This window comes from Sorex fumeus, unplaced genomic scaffold (genome assembly GCF_029834395.1).
Source record: "Sorex fumeus unplaced genomic scaffold, SorFum_2.1 ptg000044l, whole genome shotgun sequence".
Taxonomy (NCBI): domain Eukaryota; kingdom Metazoa; phylum Chordata; class Mammalia; order Eulipotyphla; family Soricidae; genus Sorex; species Sorex fumeus.
In genome coordinates this window covers 13,990,334-14,018,120 of record NW_026606101.1, presented here as the reverse complement: position 1 = coordinate 14,018,120, position 27,787 = coordinate 13,990,334, and the positions used below count along the sequence as shown (strand labels likewise).

Genomic DNA, 27,787 nt, shown 5'->3' with positions numbered 1-27,787 from the left:
CTGCTGGAATAAAGGACAGTCTTAGGGCCTGAGGGTGTCCAACCACCCTGGGTGGTTTGGGAGTACTGTTGGGTTGGTCCATACTCAGGGTAGAAGTCGTCACTCTTGGGGATCAAGATGCGAGAGTCATTAATGTTGAGAACTGATTGACCTTGGGATTCTTTGCATGATCAGGGTTAGGTGCTGTGGATCGACTGGTATGATGTGATGTGTGATGCTCTCTGGTATATTTGAGGACAAAGGACTGATTCAGGTTGATCAATGACATTTTGAGACTAGACAAAGCAATCATTTGAGTTCAAAGAATTTTTTTTTTTTTCGTGGGAGAGGGATGAGTTTGGGCCTCTTGGTTGGGTAGGGACCTTATGGGGTGCCCAAAGATTGAACCCTGATGCACTGTGTTGCAAGGCGTTACCTGCTGTACTGTTGCCAGCCCATCTCAGCTGTTCTAGACTGCCAATGCCCTTTCAGTTTAGAAGTGAAGGAGACCCCTGCGGATCAGACCGGTTCACTTTGTGAAGCCATTGGACACAGCCTGGCTCTTGACTGACTGCAGAGTTTGGTTAGACCAAGATTAGCACTGCTCTGGTACACATAAATCAGAATTTAACATGAGTATTTTTCATCTTGGGCTCCACTTTAGAGCTGTTGACTTGGGCAGATGGGCTGAGATGATCTAAATGAAATAAACTTGCAGGTATGGAAAATTGAATGTTTTCAATTAGGTGGCAAATCTGTTTTGAACTTCAATATCATTTAAAAGTTATTTTGGTCAGTCTTATGCTTAAGTCTGCTCATGGAGTCTTATAAAAAGTTTACATGACATTTAGTGTTTCAGACCTACAGCTTCACACCTTTCAAAGTATAGGCTACCATACCATAGCTACCACCCTGGAAACATAAACTATTTTTTAAAATTTCTTTGTTTGTCATTGTTGAATTGATGACCTGGGTTATCACATGCCTGGCTGAGATGCTCACACATTTTAGTTGTAATTCTCATCAGGGTTCACATAACGCGGGGTGGTGCTCACATGCTCTTTGTTCACATGCTGAGGGTTGTGCTTCTTTAATTTTGGTGCTTAAAAATGTGCTTACTTGGATCCATAGTCTAGTTGTGCTCATTCATATTTGGGCTCAAGTGCTTGATGGAGGTAGCTGTGATGCTCACCTAACATACTTGCCAGGGATTTGTACTCCCTGACTGTGGTGTTCATTGGGGCTCAGGTCTCTTAGTTGTGCTCACATGCATCTGACTGTGATGCAGCTGGAAGTCAGCTGGCAGGGATCACAGATAGCAGAGATGTCTGGATTGTGCACCATGCAGATGACAGCATTAGGGTTTGAACTGGTGACCTCAGCCTTAGACTGCAAGCCTAGTTATAAAAGTTGGCAGTCTGAGACACTGAATTATCCCCTGGGTTCCATCATGACCGATGGAGGGAAGCTGGTTGGGTCACATCTGGCTATGCTCAGGCTCATGTACAGGTTTATTTGTTTTTGGACTGTACCTGCAAATCTCAGGAATCATTCCTGGTAGGACTCAGGGGGACTTTATGGGGTTTGAACTTGCTACTTGCAAGGTAAGCACCTTAACTAACTGTATTATCTCTCAGACCTAGAGTTTTTTTGGTCTCTTTTTGGCACCTGGTGGTTGTTAGGGCTTACTCCTGGCTCTCTGCTCCAGGGATCACTCCTGGAAGGGTGCAGGGTTAGAATCTGGGTCAGCAGTGTACAAGGCTAGTGCCTCATCCACTGTACTATCACTTTTGCCCCCTTAAAAGGTGCATTTTCTACTTTAAAAATTAAAGATAGTAAATATTTCCCTCCTCCCCCTAGATTTTTAGTGAATTGATACTTGTTTTGATGTTTAAATGGGATGTGAGTGCACATCATTTACTTTTGATGTCAGTGTTTTTAAATGGTAGGTTTTGGAACTATTTTAAAGTAGGAGTACACACTATCAAGACTATAGAAAACAGCAGAGGTACACTGAAAATCTTAAGATCAAAATCTTATGTGGATAAAATAAGAATGTATTAAGAATGTTGATATTTTGTGGGGGACTATGCTGTTTAGACCTTGGTTATCAGAACACACACTTGGTCTTTAAGAATAGGTATCCTTGATCCCTTCCTTTTTTAAATTTTAATTACAGGTAGTTGAATCTGTTTCCTGTCTCTTCTGCCTTTCAGGTTCTTAATAGGAAATATTAATTAGACTTCAAGATTTCAGATGGGGGGCTGGAGTGATAGTAGAGTTGGATGGGGTTTTGTCTTACATGCGGCCAACCGGGTTTGATCTTGGGCATCCCATATGGTCTCCAAGCACTGCCAGGAATAATTCCTAAGTGCAGAGCCAGGAGTAATCCCTGAGCATCATGCATCATTGGGTATGACCCAAAAAGCCAAAAAAAAAAAAAATTTCAGACGAGGTGAAAGAATAGATTGCATTAGAGTCAAACCTATAGGCAGGCAGTTGGGCTTACACTTTCAACTATAGGTGAGCCTATATCCACAGTGGGTAATGGTAAAAGGAAATAAGATTGGGACTGTAGAGATGGTACAGGATGCACAGCAACGGCTTGCATGTGACTGTCACTGTGGTTCAAATCCGCAGCGCTGCATATAATCTCTCTACTACCACCAGGGATACTCCTGAGCACTACCATGACTAGTACCTTGAGTACTTCCAGGTCCCCAAATCCTTCCTAACTCCCACACCACAAGAAAAGAAAAGAGTGAGGCCCAGGAAAATGTCTTAAAAGGTTGAACTGCATACTTTTCATATAGGAAATCTAGGTGGTTTTTTTTTTTTTTTCTTTCTCTGAGTGCACACCTGGCAATGCTCAGGGTTTACTCCTTGCTCTGCACTCAGGAATCACTCCTAGTGGTGCTCTGGGAACCATATGGGGTGCTAGGGATTAAACCCTGGTTGGCCACATGCAAGACAAACTCCCCTTTGTACTATGTCTCTAACTCCAGGTGCTCAAGGTTTGAACCACAGTATCTCATTGTCCCCTGAGCACTACTAGGAACGAGCTTGAGTATTGCCAGGGTGAGACATAAATTTTAGAAGAAAATTTAACATGGATAAGCAAAATAATAATACTTATATTTGGCTTATCCTTTAGGAGAGGGGCTTGGGCCATACATGGTAGTGTTCAGAGCTCATTCCTGCCTCTGAGCTCAGGGATCATTCCTGACAGGGCTTGGGGAACCATATGTGGTATGCTGACAGTTGAATCCTGATCTCCTGTATGCAAGACAAGTGGCTTATCTGATGTACTATCTCTCTGGCACCTATGGCCAACATTTTGATAGATTGCTTTCCTTTTCTTTGTATATTTTGCTTAAAATAATACACTAAGGGCCTACATTATTTTTTCCCTCCTTAATTACAATATGTGTAGTGGTAGAGAACATGTTTTTCCACAGTTGAAGCCTGGGGAAGAAAGGGTTATACGTGATTTTTAAGTCATTAAACAACTTTGTTAAATTTTTTGGTTGAGGGACCACACCCAGTGGTGCTCAGGGTCTACTCTTGGCTCTGAGTTCGAGGATCACTCCTGATGGGGCTACTTGAGGGGACCATATGGAGTTCTGGGGATTGAATTCGGGATGGCCACATGGAAGGCAAGTACCTTAGTCACTGCATTGTACTTTATCTCTGGCCCATGTCATTAAGCTTTTCTATAATATACTTTTAATGACTATAGTGTTATATAGTTACACTATAATATTTTTCATAGTGAAATTATTGGTCGAGGAACTAGGGATGTGACTATGGTAAAAGTATATTCATGGCATACATGAGATCTGGCATGGAAACTCTGTTACCGTTCCTCAAAATTAATTGGTCAAAAAGAAGGCATACTCCCAAATATGATTTCAGATCACCTTAAGAAAAGTATGCTGTTTTACTCTACAAATAGTGTGTATTCATCTGGAAACAAATATGTAATTTTAAAATACTTAATAAAAATTTAATATGTTCACAAGTTGTAGAAATCAAAATATTACAAAAAATGTTTACCAAAATCATTTTTATTGAGGTACTGGGATTTACAATACTGGGTTTTTGTTGTGTTGTTGTTGTTGTTTTTTGGCCACACTTGGCTGCACTCATGACTTATTTCTGGTTGTGTTCAGGGATCACTCCTGGTAGGATTCAGGGAACCAGTCTTGCTGGGAATTGAACCTAGGTTGGCTGAGTTCAAGGCAAGTACCCTACCCACTGTACTATTGCTCCAGCCCTTTCGTTAATATTAATCATATTTTTCTTGTATACATCATTTAACACCACACCCACCACAAGAGAGCCTAGTTCCCTCTACCACTGTTCTAAGCAACCCCGTCAAATCCCCCTAACCCCAATTTCATTCTGTAGACAGTCTTCTGTTCTGACGGCTGACCATTTTTTGTTCGCTTAAACTGTTTTCCACATGGAAGATCTCCCCTCTCCCTCTGTCTCTCTCTCCCACCCCTCTTTCTCTCTCTCTCTCTGGTCAAAAATGTTTATATTATGTAATGCTTCACTTCCTGCCACCTATAGGTAACTACTTTTTTAGGTTTGTGGGTTTGTGTATATTTATATTACAAATCAGTTTTTTATTTATTTATTTGCTGACAGGTTTTATCAAGCAGCCCTCAGGGTTCCTACTCTGACTATACTTGACCCATTGCTGTTCTGGCCCAGCCATGCTAGGCCCTCCCATGGTTATGCTCTGGGGACTATAAAGGGACAGGTCTCTAGAGTATCAGGCATGTTCACCACCCCTTTGAGCTATTGCTCTAGTCCTACCTTTTGAAGGATACAAATCTCTAAAAAAATTGAGTAATTGGGCCATGGCGTTGAATCAGTAGGCTGGAATTCATGCTTTGCATGTGTGAGCCTTGGGTTTAAACCACATGTCCCCCTGCACTGTATGACCCAAGAACCCCCTTCTCACTTTCACCCCAACACACCAAGAAAGACTTTATTTTTATTTGTATGCATACACAAAATCCTGGGATTGTAACCTGCAGTCCCAAGGTCAGCTTCAAATTGTAACTTCTTGATATTACAACATCAGAACCTGTTGGTATTCTACAGAAATTCCTCTTACTATTTCGCAGAAATTCATGTCTTTATTTGACCTAGAGGTGTGCCGTTTCATATATACTTATCTGAATCCTCTTGTAAAAAATGGATCTGGCTTATAGAGTTCTATGGATAAATAAAACAAACTTGAGTTTGTGCTCCTTGAAAAAGAGCAATTTGAAACTCACAGAGAAAGGATAGGGAAGTACATTTGCTGGAGGTTTCTGGACAGTGATGAATTAGAACAAGTGTCCATGTGTCCTGTGCTGACTTCTGAGTGCTTGGACTGGGAGGATTGTCATTGGATTTTGAATTGACCCAATTTTGGAAGCTTCATAGATCTGTTTCTGTAAACAGATCCTATTTCAGCATAGAAGTTAGCAAACATAAATGTGGAAACACAAAGTCCATTACCTTCTTTCAGATTTAGTTTGTGACTTTGATTAACAGTTAAAATTGCATGCTGGATTATGTTGCCCTTTACTGACTCCTGTTAATCCTTAAGTACAAAAAAAATATGTAGGTGTTTTCTCCCTGGGTAAGATGAAAATAACTGTTTAACTTGTAGTACTGTAATAGGATCGCACACCCCATGTGAAAGTTAGGGAAAGTGTTCCTGGGGAAACATCACTTCATGGGATAGGATCATCTTAACTAACTATACTTCTAGTGAAATTTTGAACACATCCGTTTTAATCTGTTCTGTTACTAGTTGTATTCATAATATTTTCTCTAATACAAGTAGGGAAAACAAAACCCTCAAGCTGGATAGTGAGAAATTATTGAGACTATCTGCTGCCCCAAAATCTTTGTTTTGCTTAAACCGTAAGTCCCTGATCTGCCTTTTTTAGATAGAATGTACTTTGCTTACAATGTACCCATCTGTAGCTTTCCCATGAACCTCCACCTTTTGATTTATAGATCTTGTGAAGGCTAGTGATTTTTAGTTTGATAGTGAGGAGAGGGGGAGCACTGGAGTTAATTTCAGATAAATGTGGAAACTGGTTATATAGATGGTACTGCAGTCTTCCTGAATTGTGTAGTTTTCCTGCATTTGTTGTGGGTTCTGTAAGAGAAACGATGACTAAATCCTTTCGGTCTTTTCTCTGGGACCCTTCCAAACAGATTTTAGGGACTCAGCTAGAAACTACGACCCATTGCGGCCCAAGTAATATGTGACCCAGTTGTGTAGGCCAGATGGATCAGGGTGGTGGACAGTAGATTTGCCATTCCCTGTGGGACTGGGGAGAAGGGCATGCCTTGATGGGGGTCAAACTCAGGACTGCTTGTATACCAGTCCTTTGAGCTTGGTCCTCAGCTTGGTCTTCGCTTTGGAGAACAGATAGGGACTTGGGGGCTGGAGAGGTAATTCTGTATGCAGGAGGTCCAGGTCTAGAGATCCGTGGCACCCCAGGACTTCCTGAGCACTGCCAGGAGTGAGCCTAAGCACCATGCTGCGACGAGCTCCTGAGTACCCCTGGGTATGCCCTCAAAATAAAAACAAAAAATGGACTCTCATAAGTGACAATTAGAAAATTAGGAAGTCTCACAATTTTATTTGTTGTTGTTTCCCTTCCCCGGGGTGGTGGTGGTGGTGGTGCACTGGGGTTGCACTTGCTTGCAGTGATGTGGGGCAGTGCCAGAAATTGAACTCACAGTCTCACACATGCAGGATAGGTGCTCTCTCATTAAGCCTGTCTCGGAACCCCTGTAGTAGGAAGTTGGGAAAGGACCAGTTGATAACACATGGGAGAATCTTTTCCTCAGGGTTATTGGATTACTGCTCAGAATTAGATATATTCTCGGAATGCTTTTAGTTTTGTAGGAGTCTGAAGCTATGGTAGATTTAGATAATTCTGAAATGTGAAGCTGGTTCTCTGACTTGGCAGCTTGATTTGTTTGGGGGAATGTGGTTGACGCATGTGCTTTTTTTTTTTTTTCTCAGTGTGACTTGTTGACAGAAATTCTATCTTGATTAAGGGGTGCAGGAAGGCATCCAGTTCCCACCGTGCCTGGGGTTCTCATTTAAACAGTTGGCTTGGGCCCTGTTCCATTTCCACTAGGACTTGTGCACTTTTCATTTTGTTTTCTGAAATTCATTATTGTGAAAGAGGCCATGTGTTAAAAATGGCAAAATTCAGAAGTTACTTCTGATTTTATTCATGTACTTGTGCTGTCACCCTTTATTGAAGAGAATTCGACTTCTCAGTGAATGTTTATTATCATTTCCCTTTTGAAGTGTTGGAATGGGTGATACTTTATTAACCATGCTAAACCATAGCTCAGATGAAGTGATTTTATTATTATTGTTGTTGTTTTTGGTTTTGGGCCACACCCAGCAATGCTCAGGGTTACTCCTGGCTCTGCACTTAAGGAATCACTCTTGGTGGTGCTCGGGACTGTGTGGGGGGATGCTAAGGATTGAAGCTGGGATCGAACCCAAGTCAGCCACATGCAATGTGAGCACCCTACCCACTGTACTGTCTCTTTTGTTCTTATTTTATTTTACTACTACTATTTTCTGGTTGTTAGGCTGCACATAGCAGTGCTCCGGGCTTCTGGCTCTGTGCTCAGGGATTACTCCTCGGAACCTGGGGGACTATATGGGATGCCAGCAATCGAATCTGGATCAGCCGTTCGTAAGGCAAATGCCCTGTCTGCTATACTATCTCTCTGGCTTCCGATGAAGCTATTTTAACCAAAAGATCATCTTGGAGAAATAGAAATGGATTTAAAAATTCACCTAAATAAAGATAACCTATATTTATTTATGTTTGGGCTCTTCACCTTTCATTTTTTTGGGAGGATGGAGTGGGTTTGTACTACACCCAGGAGTGCTCAGGGATCACTCATGGCAGGGCTTGTGGGACCATAATGTGATTCCAGGGATGAACTTAGGTAAGTCGCATACAAGACAAGAACAGTACTCACTATACTATTCCTCCAGCCCCAGGACTCTGAGCCTTCTAACCACTACAATCCTGTAGACCTAGATCACAGAGACTATCCATCCTTCCTGCTGATGCCTGAATGCCATGTTATATAATCATTTATTCTAGCATAGGAGTTCTCTAACATACCTGGTCTACAGTCCTCTCTTCAGAAAAGCATTATTTAGCATCCCCAGGAAATTTACCACCTTTAAGTGGTAGATAAAGTAAAAGAACCTTCAATTTCTTTTTCTATGTTTTGCTATATGTATAATGGATGTTAGTCTGAACTTTTCAGTGGTTATCACATGGTCTGACTCTGGTGTATGACAGGACAGACCATATGCTCCTCTTAGGCTGCCCACAGATTTATAGAAAAATAAGTAACTGCTTAACTAGTTCTTTAAATTGAAAGGTACGTGGACTGGAGAGAGATGGTACAGCTAGTAAGGTGCTTGCCTTACATGTGACTGACCTGGGTTTTATGCCCAGCATCACATATGGTCCCAGCAAGCACCACCAGGAGTGATCCCTGAGCACAGAGCTGGGAGTAAGCCCTGAGCTACGGAGTGTGGCCCCAAGCTCTAAATAAATAAAAATTGAAAGTTATGCATTCAGGCATTAAAACATAATATAAAATTTCATGTAGGAAAAAATGCCTGACTTAGGCTTCTCATATTTCTCAACCCATATACTATTAATATTTTTGTGTCTTCTTTGTGATTATGTATGTATGAAGGTACGTAAGGTAAAGGTAAAGGTAAAGGCCCTCCCGTTGATCGTCGATTTCCTCGAGCGGGCCCAGTAACGTCTCCATTGGAGACTTTGTTGTTACTGTGTCTGGCATATCGAATACTCTCGGTAGCTTGCCGGGCTCTCCGAGAGGGGCGGAGGAATCGAACTCGGGTCGGCCATGTTGGCCGCTTGTAAGGCAAACGCCCTACCCGCTGTGCGAAGGTACGTATGTTGGCTTTTTCCCCCTCTTTTGAAAAAATATATAAGTTTCGGGTCGGTGGTTCCTAGGCAGAGTACAGGGGCTTTTGGGGCCACTCCTGGGAATACTGCCCACCTGTGCCAGACTGCTCAGTGCTAAGGTTTGGCATTGTGGCTCTAGCCTGGTGGCACTTGGATCTACCAGGGCTACCCCAGCAGTTCTCAGGGGGCCTCTGAACTACACCTGGCAGTACTAGGGGTAGGTGGTACTAGACTTGGATTCTTGGACATACGGCTCTTATATTCCAGCCACCTGAGCTATCTCCCCAGCTCCCTCTCTCTCTGGAGTGTGGTTTGGGCCACATCCTGAAGTACTGAGACCTGTTCCTAGCTCTTGACTTTTGGCTGTAGTGACCCCAGGCAGTGTTCAGAGAAATAATTATCTGAAGTGCTGGGGATCAAATCAGGCCTGCAAGGGTGTTTTATCTCCTGGTACTATCTCTGTTTCTTTTTTGTTTTGTTTTTGGGCCATACCCCGTTGTGCTCAGGGTTCAGGCCTGGCTCTGCGCTCAGGGATCATTCTTGGCAGGCATTTGGGATCATCTGGTTGGTGCCTTGGGGATCAAATCTGTGCTGTCTGTGTATTGTACTATCTCTCGCCCACTGTCTGTTTCTTTTTAACACAAATGGAAATGTGCTATAGTGAACTTTCTTTTACTTACATATGCATAAATAACTAAGGTAAATTTCTGTGTTTGACAATATCTATCAAAAGGAAAAATGCAGGGGCTGGAGCAATAGCACAGTGGGTAGGGCATTTGCCTTGCACCTGGCCAACCTGGGTTCGATTCCCAGCATCCCATATGATCCCCCGAGCACTGCCAGGAGTAATTCCTGAGTGCACAAGCCAGGAGTAACCCCTGTGCAATGCCGGGTGTGACACACACACACACACACAAAAGTAAAAATGCAAATTGGCATTTGGATGAGCTAGAAGTATAGTTATATAATTGAGAAGGGGCGGGAAAGGGTGTGAGGTATTAAATTTGAATACTTTCCAGTGGTTTTCAGCAGCATGTTTTGGTGCAATTATGGTTTTTAGGAGGCTAAGTAGATTGCTCTATATTACATTCCTGCCTTTGCCCTCCCCCAGTTTTAGTTGTCTTCGTTACATTCCTGCCTGGGAAGTGTTCCCAGTGACCTGGGTTAGGAATTGAGATCATGGGAATCCAGGATTTTCCCATGTCTTCAAGCATGTTTGTTCACAGCACGGGAATTTTATTTATTTATTTACTTATTTAGCCTCCTCTTTGTTGATGACTAGGGGCTGTACACACACATGAGGTTGTGGTGCTCACACACTTGGCCTTTGGGACTCCTTGGGGGTCACATGCTTTAGTTGTGACCCCCAAGGTGCTTGCTGGGGACTGCACATTTTCACTGTGGCTTTTGGACACATTGCTCTCCAGGGGTCACATTCATTAAGTTTTGGTGCCTGTGTACTTTCTGGTTGAAGTGCTGGCCCTGATCTGTGATGCTCACACACTTGATCTTTTAGAGCGGGAGTACAAGCACTCCTGACTGCAGTGCTTGTACATTTTTCAGTTACAGCACTTGTTGGGGTTCAGTACTTTGCTTGTAGTACTTACATATGCTTACCTTATACCACGTGCACGCTCTCTTGTGGCTCGGGGGTCCCGTTCAGCAGAGCCTCTGGTATTGTGCTTGGCAAGTGTGGGGGTACCAGGGAGAAAACTTGAGGTTCCATGCTTATAAACAGGCACTTCTTACCATTGATCCATTGTTCTAGGCCTCCAACAAGGAAATTTAAATCATTAGTTGCTGGGAAATCTTTCATTAAAGATTTTGAGTAGAAGTGTGGTGAGGGAAAGGACAAGAATCAGTAGATGAAAAAGCAGTGTTAATACCACTTGAAATACCTCTTCCTTTTTGTTTATGAGAAGCAGATAGAGGTAGGTAGACTTGTGTGTTGTTATATACATTGAATGAGTGTCAGAGATAAGTCAAGAATTTTGGACTTTTGGGGCTGGAGTGATAACACAGCGGGTAGGGCGTTTGCCTTGCACGCGGCTGACCCGGGTTCAATTCCCCGCATCCCATATGGTCCCCTGAGCACTGCCAGGAGAAATTTCTGAGTGCAGAGCCAGGAGTAACCCCTGAGCATTGCCGGGTGTGACCCAAAAAGCTTTTTTTTTTTAAAAAAAAGAATTTTGGACTTTTTAGCTGGGTTTATTTTTGGCTATAAGTGACAGAAAAATGTGACTAATGACTTAAAAAAGAAAATTATTATCACATGAAACATTTGCAGATAGGTTGTTAATTTTTAATCATTTAAAAATCAAAAAATTAATCATTAATGTTTGATGATGTCAGATATAACATCTTATTTTCTTGATGATCCACTTATTTATATACAATTAGTGCTAAAGCTCTGCTGTTACGTCTACCTTCAACGAAAGGCAAATAGACAAGGGAGAGGGGCAGGAGCAAGGGCAATAACTATCAAGAAAGTAAGAGTTTTTCCTGTGAATTTCTTAGTGGGTTCCTATTTCATTCTTTTTTGTTTTTGTTTTCACCTACTTCATTCTTATTGTCCAGAACTGCCTGTGATTCCTCCAAACTTAGAGAGTTTCCATCCAGGAGACTTCCTCAATAATGGCTGTCCTGGAGTATACATGTGAATCATGTTCTGTAAAGCTCTTGAGCCACGTTCTAACCCCATTTTATGAACTTTGCTAGGACATATTCTTTTGCTTAGGATGGTGTTTTAAATTTTAGGGTTTTTTTTGTCAAGTTGGTTCTTTGTTTTTTTGGGCCACAATCTGGTTGTGCTCAGGGCTTTCTCCTGACTCTGCACTTAGGACTCACTCCTGGTAGGCTCGGGGGACCATATGGGATGCCAGGCATCAAACTTGGGGCCTTATACATGCAAACACCTTACCACTCTCTTATTTCTCCAGCTCCTAAATTTAAGGAAATATTTTTCTTTTGTTTTTTTGGATGATACCTGGTGGTGCTCAGAACTTACTCCTGGCTCTGCACTCAGGTATCAGTCTGGCAAGGCTCGGGGGTCATGAGATGCTGAAGATTAAACCCATGTCGATTGCACTCAAGGGGAGCACCCTACTCACTTTGCTATCGTTCTGGCCCCTCAGTTTAAGTATTTTAATTGAATTTTTGGTGGTAAGCTGTCCAACAGTAGGCCTCATAGACCTGATGACTGGTCTTGGTGATGTTTGGCCTGGCATTGTGCACCACCCAGTAGTATTAGGGGCCAGGTGGTAGTGGGGATCAAACTTGGGGGGGTCCCAAGCATGCAAGGTGTGTGCTCTACACCTTTGAGATATTTCCCCAGCTCTTAATACAAGAAAATATTTCTGAAGAATGAAAATCTTCAATTGGCAAAGTTACATTGAGCCTTTATACAAATTTCTAAACACCTGCTGGATGCAGTATCTAAATAAAGTTGTAAAACCATACTTCTCTTTAGGAACTTATAGTCTACAAAGAGTGATTTTCATATTTAAATAATAGAAAATTGGGGGTCAACAAAGCATGATGGTTTGGAGAGCAATGATTATATAGAGAGAGGAAAATTGAAATAAAATACTAGGTAATTGAATTGGACTTTGATGAGTAAGATTTTGGTTGGTAGGGTAATAAAAGTTAATGGTATGTTTTAGAAATTGGATTTTTTTTTTTTTTTGGGTCACACCTGGCGATGCTCAGGGGTTACTTCTGGCTCTGCACTCAGGAATGACTCCTGTCGGTGCCCGGGGGACCATATGGGATGCTGGGAATTGAACCTGGGCCGGCCGCGTGCAAGGCAAACGCCCTACCCGCTGTGCTATCACTCCAGCCCCTAGAAATGGGGTTATTGAGGGCAGAACAAGCAAATTAGATGTGACTGAGACTAGAAATGAGAAAATAACAGATAAAGGGAGAATAAAAAATAATATAAAACACCCACCAGCACAATCAGTGACATAGTGAAGATACTCAATTAAACTTTGTAATTTTTTGATTCTAACTCAGAGTGTCTTCAAGTTACCAGAAAAGCAAAGTTAACTTTAGTTTGATTTGAAAAGTAAGTTTGTTATTGAGGTGAATTCTAGAAGTGCAAATGTGGTAGTAAAAGCAAAGTAATTGCTAGGGTGTTAATGTATCAGAGTATTGTAAAATAATTTTCTGGATAATTTCTTTCTTTAGAAGGCGACTTGTTTGGAAGAGTGACAACGAAAACTGGCAGAAACTTGTTCTGTGGGACAGTGGGAGACAATGTCGCAACTAAAAACCTCTTATTCCTATGATGCTCCCTCGGACTTCATTAATTTTACATCTTTGGTTGATGAAGAAGATACAGAAAACATAGATTCTTGGTTTGGTAAGTATCTGCTTTCTCTTCATTTTTAGGTTAGTGAAAAGAAATGGATGAACACAAAACTAAAATTTTTTTTTTTGTGCACCAAGATGCTTTCTTGTTTGTTTCATTTTGGGGCCACAGCTGGAGATGTTCATGAGAGTCTCCTGGCTTTGCACTCGGAAAATATTCCTGGTGGTGCTCATGGTTCCATATGGGATGCTGGAGACCAAACCTGGGGAGTTGGCTACATGCATGGCAAGCACCCTCCCTGCTGTACTATCCCACCCCCACACCAAGATGCTTTGTTATCATGGAAATGATGAACTTTTAGTAAAAATCAATATTATTTTTCTGTTGGGACATATTTCAGGCCAGTGAGATGGCTCAGAGAGCTGGAGGACATGCTTTGCATGCAGAATCTCTGGATTCATCCTGGGTGCCACATGGTCTCCTGATTGAACACCCTGAAAATAATCCCAGAGTATGGAGCCAAGAGTAATTTCCTGAGCATTGCAAGGTGTGGCCCCAAAACAGAAAAAAAAGCGGGGACAAAGGGGGCTGGAGCGATAGCACAGTGGGTAGGGTGTTTGTCTTGCACACGGCCAACCCGGGTTTGATTCCCAGCATCCCATATGGTCCCCTGAGCACCGCCAGGAGTAATTCCTGAGTGCAGAGCCAGGAGTAACCCCTGAGCATCGCCAGATGTGACCCAAAAAGCAAAAGTAAATAAATAAAATAAACTGGGGACACGGGGGGAGGAGGGGAATAACAGATTAGTTTCGTGAAACTCTACACTCAAAACATGTCTGTGGTGGTAGCTGCCACATAAAATGTGCTCTGTTGCCATTGGGCACAGGTACAGTACAATATACAAATAGGGTCTTGGTGTTGAGACAGTCCTAGACTTTTTCAGGTGTCTTTAGGCTTTCTCTCTTCTAATTTTTGCTTAAGGATATTACATTCTATATAATTACTATCACCTGTGTAGTTTTGTTATAGCTACTACCACAGTCAAGATAGTTTTAAAATCACAAGAATCCTTGTATTGGCTTTTTGTTTGTTTTGGTTTTGGTCTACATTGACCATATTTGGGGCCTGTTCTTGGCTCGGTGCTTGGGAGTCACTTCTGGCAGTGCTTGGGATACCATGACGTGCCAGGAATTGAAACCAGGCCTCTTGCATGCAAAACAGGTGCTCTAGCCTATTGAGCTATCTCTTTGACACCCTCCCACTCCCTTCTTCAGTTCATTTTTAAGTGGAGGGATTATAGATCACTTTTCCAAATATAACCCAGTCCCCAGACAGAGCTAGGATGGACTGATGTTGGGTTGTGTGATATGACACAAACCATAATACTGGGCTAAGAATGAATAAGAATATGGTTTGGTTGTTTGTAATACTTTAGGATAATACTATAAAGTGAGATCAGTGCTAGCAAGGTAATAGTTGATGGAATATCTTCATTTTAGTTTTTTGTCTTTTTTTTTTTTTTAAATAATGTAGGAGTACTGCTGTTTGTTCAGCCATTGATTAAGCTGACTGAATTGGGCATGAACTCCACATTACTTTTTTTTTTAATTGTATCATTGTGAGATGAGTTAAAAAGCTTTCATATTTGAGACTCAGCCATACAATGATGGCACACCCTTGCACATTTGGATGGAACTCCCTCCACCATTGCACATTTTCTACCACCCGCATCCCAGTCCTCACCCTGCCTCTATGGCACAATTTCCCCAGTAGTCTCTCTCATTTTGAGCAGTATGTTTTGCTCGAAATTTCCTACCACCATTCAAGTCTACCTGCCAGGGGAAGACGCTAGATAACTTATTCTCCATTGCTCAATTTTAGTATCATGAGAGCTCGCACGACCACGATTGTAAATGTAAATTTCTAGATTGTAAATGATTTGGTTCCAGAGACATCTCTGTATGTATGGCACTAATACATTTTGGGATTCACTTGGGAGTCTCTGGGCCAGGGCGGTTGGTGCACTAAGATGGAGCCCAGAGGCAGATTGTGGGCGTGACAACCAGTCTGCTGGGCGGGCAGGGACCCAGGGAGGGACAGCCCAGGTCCTCTGCTGCCATTCAGCCTGGAGATTCAGTCCTGGAACCCGCATAATTGCTTGTGGAAGCTCTTGGTCACTGGGATTCCATCTGGAGTAGACGGGGAGACTGCACCTGCTCCATCTGGGGTACCCCGGTGAAATTGGCTCGGTATAGCTACTACCACAGTCAAGATAGTAGTTTTAAAATCACCTGGAGAGATCTCCGGTGCTGTGGTGTCTTCTGCGACTTGCTGCTGTGTCTCTGGGCCAGAACTGTTGGTGCACTACGATGGTGCCTGGAGGCAAATTGTGGGAGTGACAGCCAGTCTGCTGGGTGGGCGGGAACGTGGGAAGGGACAACCCAGGACAGCCCGTGTGGCCTGGAGATTCAGTCCTGGAACCCACATACTTGGGCCTTGCTTGTGGAAGCTTTTGGTCACCGGGATTCCATCTGTAGTAAGCAGGGAGACGGCACCTGCTTCATCTGGAGTGCCCTGATGAAATTGGCCCAGTATGGGGCCTCAGTTTCCTAAAATTTTGTTTTGTTTTGTTTTGGGGTCACACCTTTTGGTACGCAGGGCTTACTGCTGGCTCTGAGCTCAGGGAGCACTCCTAAGGTCTCAGGGGACCATATACATGCTCCTATATGTATATGTAGTGAGGAGTGAACTCAGGTCAGCTGTGTGCAAGGCAAGCACTCTACCCGCTGTTACTGCTCCAGCCCCTCAAATTCTTATCTTCTTTGTTAGGAGAACTCATAATAGGGGACAAAAATGAGTTAATTATAAGCTGCATTTGTCACTTATAATGCAGTGATGGCATGTATCATTTGCCTGGAAAAGGACTTAATGATATTCAGTGGGGATAGCTTCTCAGACCCTGAAAAGGGAGTGTCTTATTGGAAGCAGTGTGGTTGGAAGAATGGATAAGATGACCATCTGTGACTCAGCAGCCCTATTGGTTTATTCTCTCTCCCTGACCAACTCTCTCTTTCTCACATGTATGGTGCTGGGGATCAAACCCTGTACCTTACGGGTGCAAGGTAAGTGCTCTACCACTGAGATACAGCCGCCACTCAGAGTCTCTTTGTTTCTGTTTTACAAGTTCCTGAGGAATGGCTGTCAATTTTTTTTTTACAAGAAAGATGTTAGCTAATAACACTATCAAATATAATCTAAAGAATTAATTAAAAAAATCAGTTTAAAATTCCATTGTTTTCCAAAATTACCTAAGTTCTGTTAGTTTCTTTCTTCCAACTAATATTGCATTTAAAATTAAGCCTACTTTCTAAAAATGACCTTAATTCTAATATATTACTTTGTAATTTTCTTCTAAATAATCACTTTTAAAAAACATAGTTGCAGTCAGAGTATTACATTTATTTGTGAGGCTCACTGTATTCCTAAAGTTTCTATTAAAGTATGGGAAGAACAAAGCCTTGACTTCTTTGCACTGATATTTGGGTACAGCAAAATCTAAGATAAAATTCCTTATGAGAGATTAGCTCCATTCCAGCCTTACATATCTCAAATTTCCCAGAATTTAAGAAGTCCAACCATTATGTCTCTTGTAAGCCACACAGATCTCAGTGGTCATAGTGTTCTTTAAAATGAAAATGATGTATTAACGTGGGGCTAAAGCCAATTTATGGTTGGATAATCTTAAATGTGTTTAAGCAAAGATAAGGCGCTATTTGCATTGGAGAGCCTGCACTTCTTTTTTTCTCTAATACATTGTTCAGTATTGTCAGTATATTAGGTTTTTTTTTTTTTTTAAATTTCTGTCTCTGATATGTCATTTGTTTTTCTTTTACTTTGGATCACTTGAAGTTTGCCAAATGAGCTAGAAGGGGCTTACCACTGTCTTTTAAGTACATTTCTGATTTATTTTGCTTCCTTATTGAATGTGTGGATGAGAGTAATCTTATGTTTTCACAGATGAGAAGGCCAATTTGGAGAATAAGTTTCCGGGGAAGAATTGTCCAACAGGATTTCCTCAGAAAACTCCTTTGAGAAAGACTAATCTCCAGCAAGCTATTGTTACTCCTTTGAGAACAAGTAAGAAAGAGCATCTTTTAAAAATGCTCCCTGGGAGAATCATAGGACAGTGTATTAGGAGTTTGAGGGATCTGAGGAAATTACCTAAATGCTATATACCTTGATTTACCCCCTCATGTATTTAGGTCTGTTTTTTTTTTTTTTTTTTTGTATTTGTGGTAGTGGGATTTGGGCCATGCCTGGAAGTGGTCAGGGGATATTCCTGACTTCATGCTCAAGGGTCCCTTCTAGCAGTTTTGGGGAACCATATGCAATGCTGGATATTAAACCAGTGTCAGTTTCCTGTATTATCTCTGGCCTAACAACTTTTCTTTCGGATTTTTTTTTTGTTTTGTTTTTTTGTGGATATTTTGGGCCATACCCAGTGGACTACTACTGCTTCTGAACTTGACACTCCTGGTGGGGTTTGGGGAACCATATGTAGTGTCAGGGATATATGACTTTGGTAATATCAGAATTCTTTGCGATAAAATATCTCCTTTTTCCTATTGCAGTATACCTTTTCTTGAATGTTGTGTATCTTTTTTGTTTTGTTTTGTTTTTTGACTGGCAGTGTTCAGGGCTTGTTCCTGGCTCTGCACTCTGGAATCATCCCTGGCAGGGCTTGGGGGACCAAATGGAGTGCCAGGGATTGAACCTGGGGTTGGTCATGTGTAGGGCAAGCGTGTCCTACCTGCTGTACTGTCTCTTCAGCCCCCAAGTGTTGCATCCTTTTTTATTTTTATTTTTTTTATTTTTGGGTCATACCCGGAGATGCATAGGGGTTACTCCTGGCTTTTCACTCAGGAATTACTCCTGGTGGTGCTCAGGGGACCATATGGGATGCTGGGAATCGAACCCGGGTCAGCCGCATGCAAGGCAAATGCCCTACCTGCTGTGCTATCTCTCCAGCCCCTGCATTCTTTTTTAACATTTTTTATTTTGTTGTTGCAATTGTGGTGGGAACTCCGATAGCAATGCTCCAGAGCCATTAGAGCCTCACATTTGGAGGCTGGTACTTCACCTCTTGGCCAGCCTCTGTGGCGCTCCTGGTGGTGGTAGGGGCTGAGGGCATGTGGTGCAGGAGATGAAACCCAGTGCTTTGCATGTGTTAGTTTTGTGCTCAAGTTGAACCACATTTCCAGCTCCAGCTCATACTGTTTTATTTGTTTGCCACACCTGGCAGTGTTCAGGGGACTATGTAGTGCCAGTGAAACCTGGATCTCTAGGCTGCAAATCATTCTGTTTAGTCCTTTGATCCATTTCTCTGGTCTTCATACTATTTTAAACTGAACTGTTGGCATTATACACACTAATGTAATTATATCAGCACTATTTGCAGTTTGATTTACAAGTTCTGTTTGATTTCAGGCTAGTTAGTTTGATGCAGTTGCATTCCTTGATTCCTTAAATTCCACGTCCAACCCCTGGCCACATAAAGATGATTTGCTTTGCTTATTCAGGCCAAGTTTATTTCATCATCAATGTAGAATGATAGAAGAAAAAGACATTATTATTTTGGGTTCTGGGCCATACAGCTGTGTTCAGGGCTTACTCCTCGCTCTGCACTTAGGGATCACTCCTCAAGGCTTGGGGGACCATGTGGGGTTCTGGGGATCAAACTCAGGTCAGCTGTGTGGAAGGCAAGTGCCCTACCCCCGTACTATCACTCCGACCCCTATTATTAATATTTAGTGAAACAGGATGGTTTTTAATTGAACAAATTTACTTAGACATGACTAAGAGAAAGAGAGGAAATATGCTCAAGCGGGAACATGGGCTCCACGGTAGAAAAAAGCAGAAAGAGACAGACGAGCAAGTGATAAACATGTTCAGGGGAGAACTCCTGCTGAGAGATCAAGCCTATTATTGTTATTGTTGCTATTATTTGGCTTTTGGGCCACACCTAGTATTGCTCAGGGGTTACTTCTGGCTCTGCACTGAGGAATCACTCTTGGCGGTGCTCAAGGGACCATATGGGATGCTGGGGAATCGAAACTAGGTCGGTCACGTGCCAGGCAAGTGTTGTATCTGCTGTACTATTGCTCTGGCCCCAGATTTTTAATGATACTGTATTGCTGATGAGGGATTAATTGCTTATCACATTAGTTGATTCTTAGGTGTTTCTATTTATCTTTAGAAACTTACAGAATTTAAAAAAATTTTTTTTTAATTAGTGAAACACCATGAGGTACAGTTATAGACTTAAAAATTTTTGTGCTTGGGTTTCAGTTATACAATGATCAAGTACCCATCCCTCTACCAGCGCCCATCCTCCACCACCACGGGTCCCAGCATCCCTCCCACCCCTCATCCCCCCCATCCCACCCTGCCTCTGTGGCAGGGCATTCCCCCTTGTTCTCTCTCTCTTCTTTTGGGTCCTGTGTTTTGCAAGGAAACTTCCAGAATTCTATCTCTGTTTATCTTCGGATATGATATGAGGATGTGTTTGGGATGCTTTATTCCTAAGGTGATATCTTGATACTTCGTTTCTGCTTCAACTAAAGAACCTTTTTACAAATTGGCCTTCTCCTTAAGATTTCTCTGCAACTAAGTTCTGTTGCTGAGGGTAATTTTTCAACCTGGGATACTGTATTAAGGGGTGTGTGTGTGTGTGTGTGTGTGTGTGTGTGTGTGTGTGTGTGTGTGTATGCACGCGTGCTTTTTCTAATTCATTCACTTGACATATTTATTTATTTATGGCTTTTTGGGTCACACCCAGCAATGCTAAGGGATTACTGCTGGCTTTGCACTCAGGAATCACTCCTGGCGGTGCTTGGGGGACCATATGAGATGCCAGGGATCGAACCCAGGTCAGCTGTGTGCAGGGCAAACGCCCTACGTGCTCTGGCCCCCTCGCTTGGCATTTTAATGCTGACTAGTACATGTTCTTTTGCAGTTGACAATACTTACAAAGAGACTGAAAAAGAAAATCTGGTGGAACAGTCCATTTCATTAAATTCTCGTTCTTTCCCAGAAGTCAAGGGAACTAAGACTAGAAGTACTCCAAACCAACCTCAGAGGTAAGACTTTCAGGGCTTGAATGTGGAGGTTAGATGAATAATACTTAAAGAATGGTTACTTGACAGAGCACTATTATGTATAAGATTCTGTGTAAGACTGTGTTCTCTTATTTGATAGTTATAATGTGAGTTTTAGGTAATAAGCTGAAATTTTTATGTAAGGACTAAGGGGTACTAAATTGCTCATTCAAGGTAAGTTTTATTTCAGAGCTATGATTCACCCAATCGATTCGATTTCAAAACTTTGCTTTGTCTACCATTAACATGTTTACAATTTTACATTTACTTTAACAGTTTTTCATAGATCAGTCTTAACTGTTGTATGTTTTAAAAATTGGAATTGGGGCTGGAGTGATAGCACAGCGGGTAGGGCGTTTGCCTTGCGTGCAACTGACCCGGGTTCGATTCCCAGCATCCCATATGGTCCCCTGAGCACCGCCAGGACTAATTTCTGAGTGCGTGAACCAGAAGTAATCCCTGTGCATCACCAGATGTGACGCAAGAAAAAAGAAAAAAATTGGAATTGTCTATAATGTTCTTTTATATCTCATTATTCATTCTCCAGTAGAGCTATATTTGAGTTGTTTCCATTTTTGGACCATTATGATTAAAGCTGATATGAATACATGCCTGTAGGTCTTTGTGAGGGCAAGAGTTTATCCTGATAGAATTACTAGGCCATCTTGTTAAGTGTGTCTTCATAAGAAGCAGCCAGAATATTTTCCAAAGTGACTACCACTTTCTATTCCCACTAGCGCTATATGAGAGTTCAAGTTGCTTCACATCCTAGTTAACCCCTTGGTATTCTCAGTCTCTTTAATTGTAGTTTATTTATTTTTACTTTTTGGGTCACATCCAATGATGCTCAGGGGTTATTCCTGGCTCTGCACTCAGGAATTACTCCTGGCGGTGCTTGGGGGACCATATGGGATGCCGGGGATCGAACCCAGGTCGGCCGCATGCAAGGCAAACGCCCTACCCGCTACGCTATCACTCCAGCCCCAATGATAGTTTATTATATTTTATTTACATACTTATTTAGGCTTTTGGGCTCCGCCTGGCTGTGTGGTCTGGAGTTGCTCCCAGCAGTGCTTGGGGATCCTATGGTTCTGGGGATGAGATTTACCTGCTTGTAAAGCATGTACTCAGCGCATTGAACTTTCTCTAACCCTTAGTTATGTTTATTATTGGGGTGGGGGGTTGGTTGGTCCACATCTGGAGGTGCTTGCCAACTCCTGGCTCTGTACTCTAGGATCTTTCCTGGCTATGATGTGTGACTTCATAGGTGATGTGTGACATACAACTAGGGTTGGTTGTATGCAAGGCTAATGAGTGCCTTACCCCCTGTACCATCTCTGGTCCCCCATAATTCCTTTTATTTTGAGAAAGGGGGATTGGACTTATCCATCTGTGCTCAGGGATTACTTCTGAGTCCAGGGGGTTGGTCAGGGGGTACAAGACAAGTACATTATACACTGTACTATCTTTCAGCCCTGTGTTGAAACATTTTGAAACAGAAAGAGCACCCTATCGGTTCATTGTATAATTCTTTTTTTTTTTCCTTTTTGGGTCACACCCAACGTTGCACAGGGGTTACGCCTGGCTCCTGCACTCAGGAATTACTCCTGGTGGTACTTGGGGGACCATATGGGATGCTGGGAATCGAACCCAAGTTGGCCGCGTGCAAGGCAAACACCCTACCCACTGTGCTATCGCTCCAGCTCCTCATTATATAATTGTTTACTTTTAAATACTTAAAAAATTTTCATAATGAAGATTTGAAAATTAGGTACTCTGAGTCAAAGCAAAGACACTTTTATATACAGAGGCCGGAGCGATAGTGCAGTGTGTCGGGCATTTGCTTGCACACAGTCAGTCCAGGTTTGACCCCTGACACCCCAAACACTTGCCCGAGCACCACCAGGAATGATCCCTGAGCAGAGCCAGGATTAAGCTCTGAGCACAGCCAGGTATGGCCCAGAAACAAAACAGAGAACCCAAACAAACAAAAATATTGGTAACACTACATCATGTTAATGGATTGGGATACCCAATATTATAATTAATTAAGTTCTCCTTAATTAATCTATGGATTCAGTATTTTAAGGGGTTTTTATTTTGAGGTACTAAGTTGATGCTAAAATATAAACAAATGCTAAATTTTGAGAATGGTTAAAATTTTTTGTTTTGTTTTTTTGGGGGCTACATGTCTTCGATCCATTATTAGACTTTTTGACATATGTAATTTAATTATAGTTTCATGTTTCTTAGAACATTTTCCTGTCTGTAGTAGATACATTTGTCACAGATAAATTTTGTCAATTCCTCTATCATAGAAGATCTATTAGACTCTCTGCTCAGAAGAATTTGGAGCAGAAAGAAAAGCAAGATGTTAAAATGAAAGCCAAGAGATGTGCTACTCCTGTAATCCATGAAATTCCACCCTCCAAGAAAATGAGAGTGTAAGTAGCTCCAGCTTTTGTCAGTGGGCATAGGTTTAACCCATTGATATAGTGTTTAATAGCAAACAGAATACATGATGTTTGTTTTGATTTTTATTAGTTAGGGATTTTTTTTTTTTTTTGCTTGAATAGCCTATTCAGCCAGAGGTTTAGAAAATAGTGATTTATTTGCTTCGCAGAATTCTAAAAGTCTTTTCCCTTGGTTCCAAGTTTGAATAATGCCAGAACAGTATCTCTGAGTCTTTTTCTTGTGGGAGGGGGTAAAGGGTTTAGGCCACATTCAGTGATACTCAGAGCTTAATCCTGACAATGAGCTCAGGAGTCACTTTTGGCAGTGATTAGGGATCACTCCTTGTAGGGCTCATGGGGACCGTATGTGGTGCTGGGAATTGAACATGGGTTGGCTGTGTGCAAGGCAAATGCTCTATTTGCTGGACTACTTTTCCAGCCCAGAAATGAGAAAATTTTATTTTTTACTTTTTTAGTAAAACAAAGTTGTTTGTATTAAAATTTATTTAGAAAGATGTGAGGATAGGGAAAGGGATAGAAAACAGGCTTCTCCAGAGTGGAAATGAGCAAAGAAGCAAGCAGACAAGCAAGATATGTGTTCAAGGGTTTGAAGAGCAAGCTAGAAATGAGGAAATTTTCGTGCCATGAATGGTAGGAGGTTTGTGTAGAAACCTCATTTAGGGAATAGAGAAAATACTTTTTTGTTCTTTTGAATTTAAGTTCTAATAGCAAAAAGAAGCCAGAGGAAGAGGAAGAAGGCAGTGCTCAACAAGAAAAGAATGAGTCTTCCCCAGACAAAGCGAAGGGCAGACATAATGTGCCAGGAAGGTATGTTTTCTCTTCTAAATTTATTTTTCCCCCCTGAATTTAAATGAGAACCAGTAGAGTAAAATTGCAAATAGTACATCTGAAGTCACTATGGTGCATGTGGAATTTGCCAAAGTCCTAAAGTTGTAACTCTCAAAAGGTGAAATCTTTCTTAGTAGGTATTCCTCTTAAAGTCTTGAAAAAAATTTATTTTCAAAGCAAATGTAAAGAATAAGAGAAAAAAAGTCTGTGAAATTTAATACCTAAACATTTTAATTATGACAAGCTCCCTTCTGGTCTTAATCTGAGTAAATAGGTTTTTATTTGTTTGTTTTGTTTGGGGGCCAGATTCAGTGATGCTCAGGGTTTACTCCTGGCTTCATGCTCAAGCATCACGACTGGTGGGGCTCAGGAACCATATAGAGTGTGGGGACCATGTAGGGCGTGGAGGATCCAACCTGGGGCAGCTCCATGCAAGGCAAGTGCCCTACCCATTCTACTATTGCTCCAGTACCTTTTTGTTTTGTTTTGTTTTGTTCTAATTGTTTGTTTGTTTTCAGACGAAAACAATCTATAAAGTGCCATTAGATTATTTTGAATCATTGATCCCCTTTCTTTTCTCCTATCTCCTGTATTATTTTGCCCTTCAGGCAGAAAATTCTAAAAAGTACTGAGGAGCAAGAGTTGGAGAAGAGAATGAAGATGCAGCAGGAGGTGATGGAGATGCGGAAAAAGAATGAAGAATTCAAGAAAATTGCTCTTGCGGGAACAGGTTAGCTTGGTTCTAGTTGAATCTAATTTATGAGGAGGTGGTTCTCAGTGTTGGTGTTTTTTGTTTTTTTTTTCTTAAGTTTCTGAAGAAAAAAGTATTTTGGTCAATAGCATAAGATGTTTATTTTGAAGGACTATGGGTTTTTTGGATATGGATTTCATTATAGTCCCGTGATCACTCTCCGGTTCGTTTTACATATCCAACTTCTTTCTTTCAGCATCTCTAGCTATAGATGTCATTCCTTTTTTTTTGTTTTTTAAAGTGGTGCTGGGGATTGAACCCAGAGACTTACATATTCAAGGCAAGTGTTCTACTGCTTAATTAATTAATAAACATGCTTAATTAACCCTTTTTCTATCTTTTGAAGCCCATTTCCATGAAAATTTCTCTCATTTTAAAGTAGAATTGTTCCTTTCCCCTCCAAATTATTTTTCTTTGTATTAGAAAAAGAAGGAACTGGGATTGAAATAAAAGAGCAGGGGCCAGAGAAATAGAACAGCAGGTAAGGTGCTTGCCTTGCATGTAGCCAGCCTGGGTTCGATGCCTGGCATTCCCAAGCACCACCAGGAATAATTTCTGAGTGCACAGCCAGGAGTAACCCCTGAGCATCACTGGTGTGGCCAAAAATTCACGGTCATGGTCACAGTCCTCCCATTATTCATCGATTTGCTTGAGTGGGCCCAGTAACGTCTCCATCATGAGATTTGTTGTTATTGTGTTTTGGCATATTGAATATGTCACAGGTAGCTTGCCAGGCTTTGCCTTGCGGGCGAGATACTCTCAGTAGCTTGCTGGGCTCTCCAAGAGGGGTGGAGGAATCAACTCAGGTCACCATGTTGGCCGCTTGCAAGGTAAACGCCCTACCCGCTGTGCTATCGCTTCAGCCCTGCCAAAAATTTAAAAAGTTTAAAAAAAAGAAAAAGCAATTGGCAAGTTAGGTTGTTTATTTATTTTTCTGATTTATCCCAGGCAGAGGAAAAGGGTTATAAGTTACATCTAGTTGTAGCCATGGAGAAACAGTATGACTAAGGGAGCTGAAAGAGTCTACATTGTGCTTTGCTCTGCATCAAATAGTTATTGGTGGAATCATAGCCATAATGTCCAGTAGTAGTATGTTGAAAAAAATATCCATGAAGTTTATAGGGTTTTTCCTCTTAGAGATGCTTTAAAAATCAGATACTGAACTCTTATGAAAAGTATCCCAGTTATTCTCTGTCTTCAGAAAATCATCACACCTGAGAGATGAGGTGCTCTAATCCTTTGAACAGTGCATCTGACACCACAGGTGTCAGATGGTCTGACAGTGCATGTGCTCCTTTTGATAGTGCATCTGATGGAAGGGCCTGGCCTCTGACTCAGCATTTCTTAGTAAATAAGACTATTATCCCAAGGGTTGTTTAAAGTATTAGGTTTTTTTGTAGAAAGTGAATTGAAGGAGACTGTGCGCTGTTCTCTTCCGGGAGCTGGGTTTTATAGTCTCTGAGTCTTGGCCGTTGATGGGATTACATGGCGCCAGGGGGCCAGTTGGTGGGTGTGACCCCGGCCTACTGGAATTTGGAAGATCTGGGTGGAGGATGCTCAGCCCCGATCCGAGTAGACTGGGAGATCTCAGTCCCGGGACCCGCATGCCTTTGTTCCTCTGCCGGTACCTTCATGTGTGCGGAGAGTGGTCTCAGTATGGTGGTGGCAGGTTCTGGAGGTCTTCGGCTGCCAGAGCCCTGGTCAGGGCGGGGAGGAGAACTCAACCTGCTCCCCTCCAAGGGGCCCCGGCGAGGACAGCCAGGCGAGGGGCCAGGAGACTCTGCGGGGCCCCTTGGAGGGTAGCGGGTTGAGTTCTCCTCCCCGCCCCGACCAGGTCTCTGGCAGCCGAAGACCTCCAGAACCTGCCACCACCATACTGAGACCACTCTCCGCACACATGAAGGTACCGGCAGAGGAACAAAGACATGCGGGTCCCGGGACTGAGATCTCCTAGCCTACGCGGATCGGGGCTGAGCATCCTCCACCCAGATCCTCCAAATTCCAGTAGGCCGGGGTCACACCCACCAACTGGCCCCCTGGCGCCATGTAATCCCATCAACGGCCAAGACTCAGAGACTATAAAACCCAGCTCCCGGAAGCGCGCGGCCACATTCGCAGCCAAGCGACATCTTATTATCTCAGTCCTACTTTGGACAAACTGGCATGCTACCGAATATACCTGCCCACACATAACCTGCCCACAAGGCAGAGTCTGGCAAACTCCCCATGGCGTACCCAATATGCCAAATACCAGTAACAATGATGGGTCTCATTCTCCTAACTTTGAAAGAGCCTTGAATATGGCACTTTTTAAAAAAATCTCAGGGCTAGGACGAAGGAGACGTTACTGGGGCCTGCTCGAGGCAATCGACGATTAACAAGATGGTCTTGATCGGTTGTGATTGTGAATTGAAGTTATATGATCCATGGTTATAAACGTATCAATAGGAGTGGAATAAAAAGGTCATACTGTTTCCTATTTTCAGTGTTACCTATGTGTTTACTTTGCTTCTCACCCAGGACATTCCTTGAAGAAGTCAGTGAGCCAAGTAACCAAAGTAGTAGACTTCCATTTTCGCACAGATGAGCGAATTAAACAGCGCCCCAAGAACCAGGAAGAATATAAGGAAATAAACTTTACATCGGAGCTACGAAAGCATCCTTCGTCTCCTGTAAGCTTATGGATTGAATGAATATTCCTGTTACTAATTCGATTAGGATTTTAGATGTAGTATTCTGATCTGATATAATTGAGAGAAGTATATTTTGACTTAAAATAGATCTGTGTCTGGACTAGAGAGATTGTACAGGGGTTAAGTGCTTGCCTTGCGTGTAACTTACCCAGGTTTGATCCCCAGGACTGCATCCCTCCTGATCACTGTAGTGTGGTCCCCACCAGACACACAGCTCCTGAGCAATCCAGAGAGTGGCTTGACAGCCAAACAATAAAGATCCTCGGTTTGCATTTGCTTTGTGACCTTTGGTAAATTTCTGTATCTTTCTGGGAACCCATCTTACCAAGTTGTTGTAAAACTGAGTTTGAAATGTGCATAAAACACATAGAATTATGTGTGTTTAATTATAGGTACACACTACAGTTTATAAAAGTTAATGTTATTCTTGATGATATCTTGTGTCTGTAAAGATGGTACAAAATAAAATATACTTTATAGGGAAAATGAGGTTGGGACAGACTACTCAAATCCCATGTAGAGGCAGAACATTAACAAAAATTCTAGTACTCTACTTGCATTATCATTATTTACTGAAGTCAACTC

At 42.1% G+C, this 27,787-nt stretch overlaps 1 protein-coding gene across 2 annotated transcripts in view; it reads left to right on the top strand.

Annotated features, from left to right (window-relative positions):
- The first annotated feature begins 13,185 nt into the window (after positions 1-13,185).
- The window catches only part of LOC130030527 (targeting protein for Xklp2-like), a 37,306-nt gene continuing 22,704 nt past the window's right edge, over positions 13,186-27,787 (top strand). For both annotated transcript variants that reach the window (XM_056121848.1, XM_056121846.1), the window contains exons 1-6: positions 13,186-13,350; positions 17,317-17,436; positions 20,315-20,438; positions 22,775-22,900; positions 24,367-24,488; positions 27,030-27,181. In XM_056121848.1, coding sequence (XP_055977823.1) covers positions 13,245-13,350; positions 17,317-17,436; positions 20,315-20,438; positions 22,775-22,900; positions 24,367-24,488; positions 27,030-27,181 — 750 coding nt within the window. In that variant the 5' untranslated portion in view covers positions 13,186-13,244. The remainder of the gene's footprint in view (positions 13,351-17,316; positions 17,437-20,314; positions 20,439-22,774; positions 22,901-24,366; positions 24,489-27,029; positions 27,182-27,787) is intronic.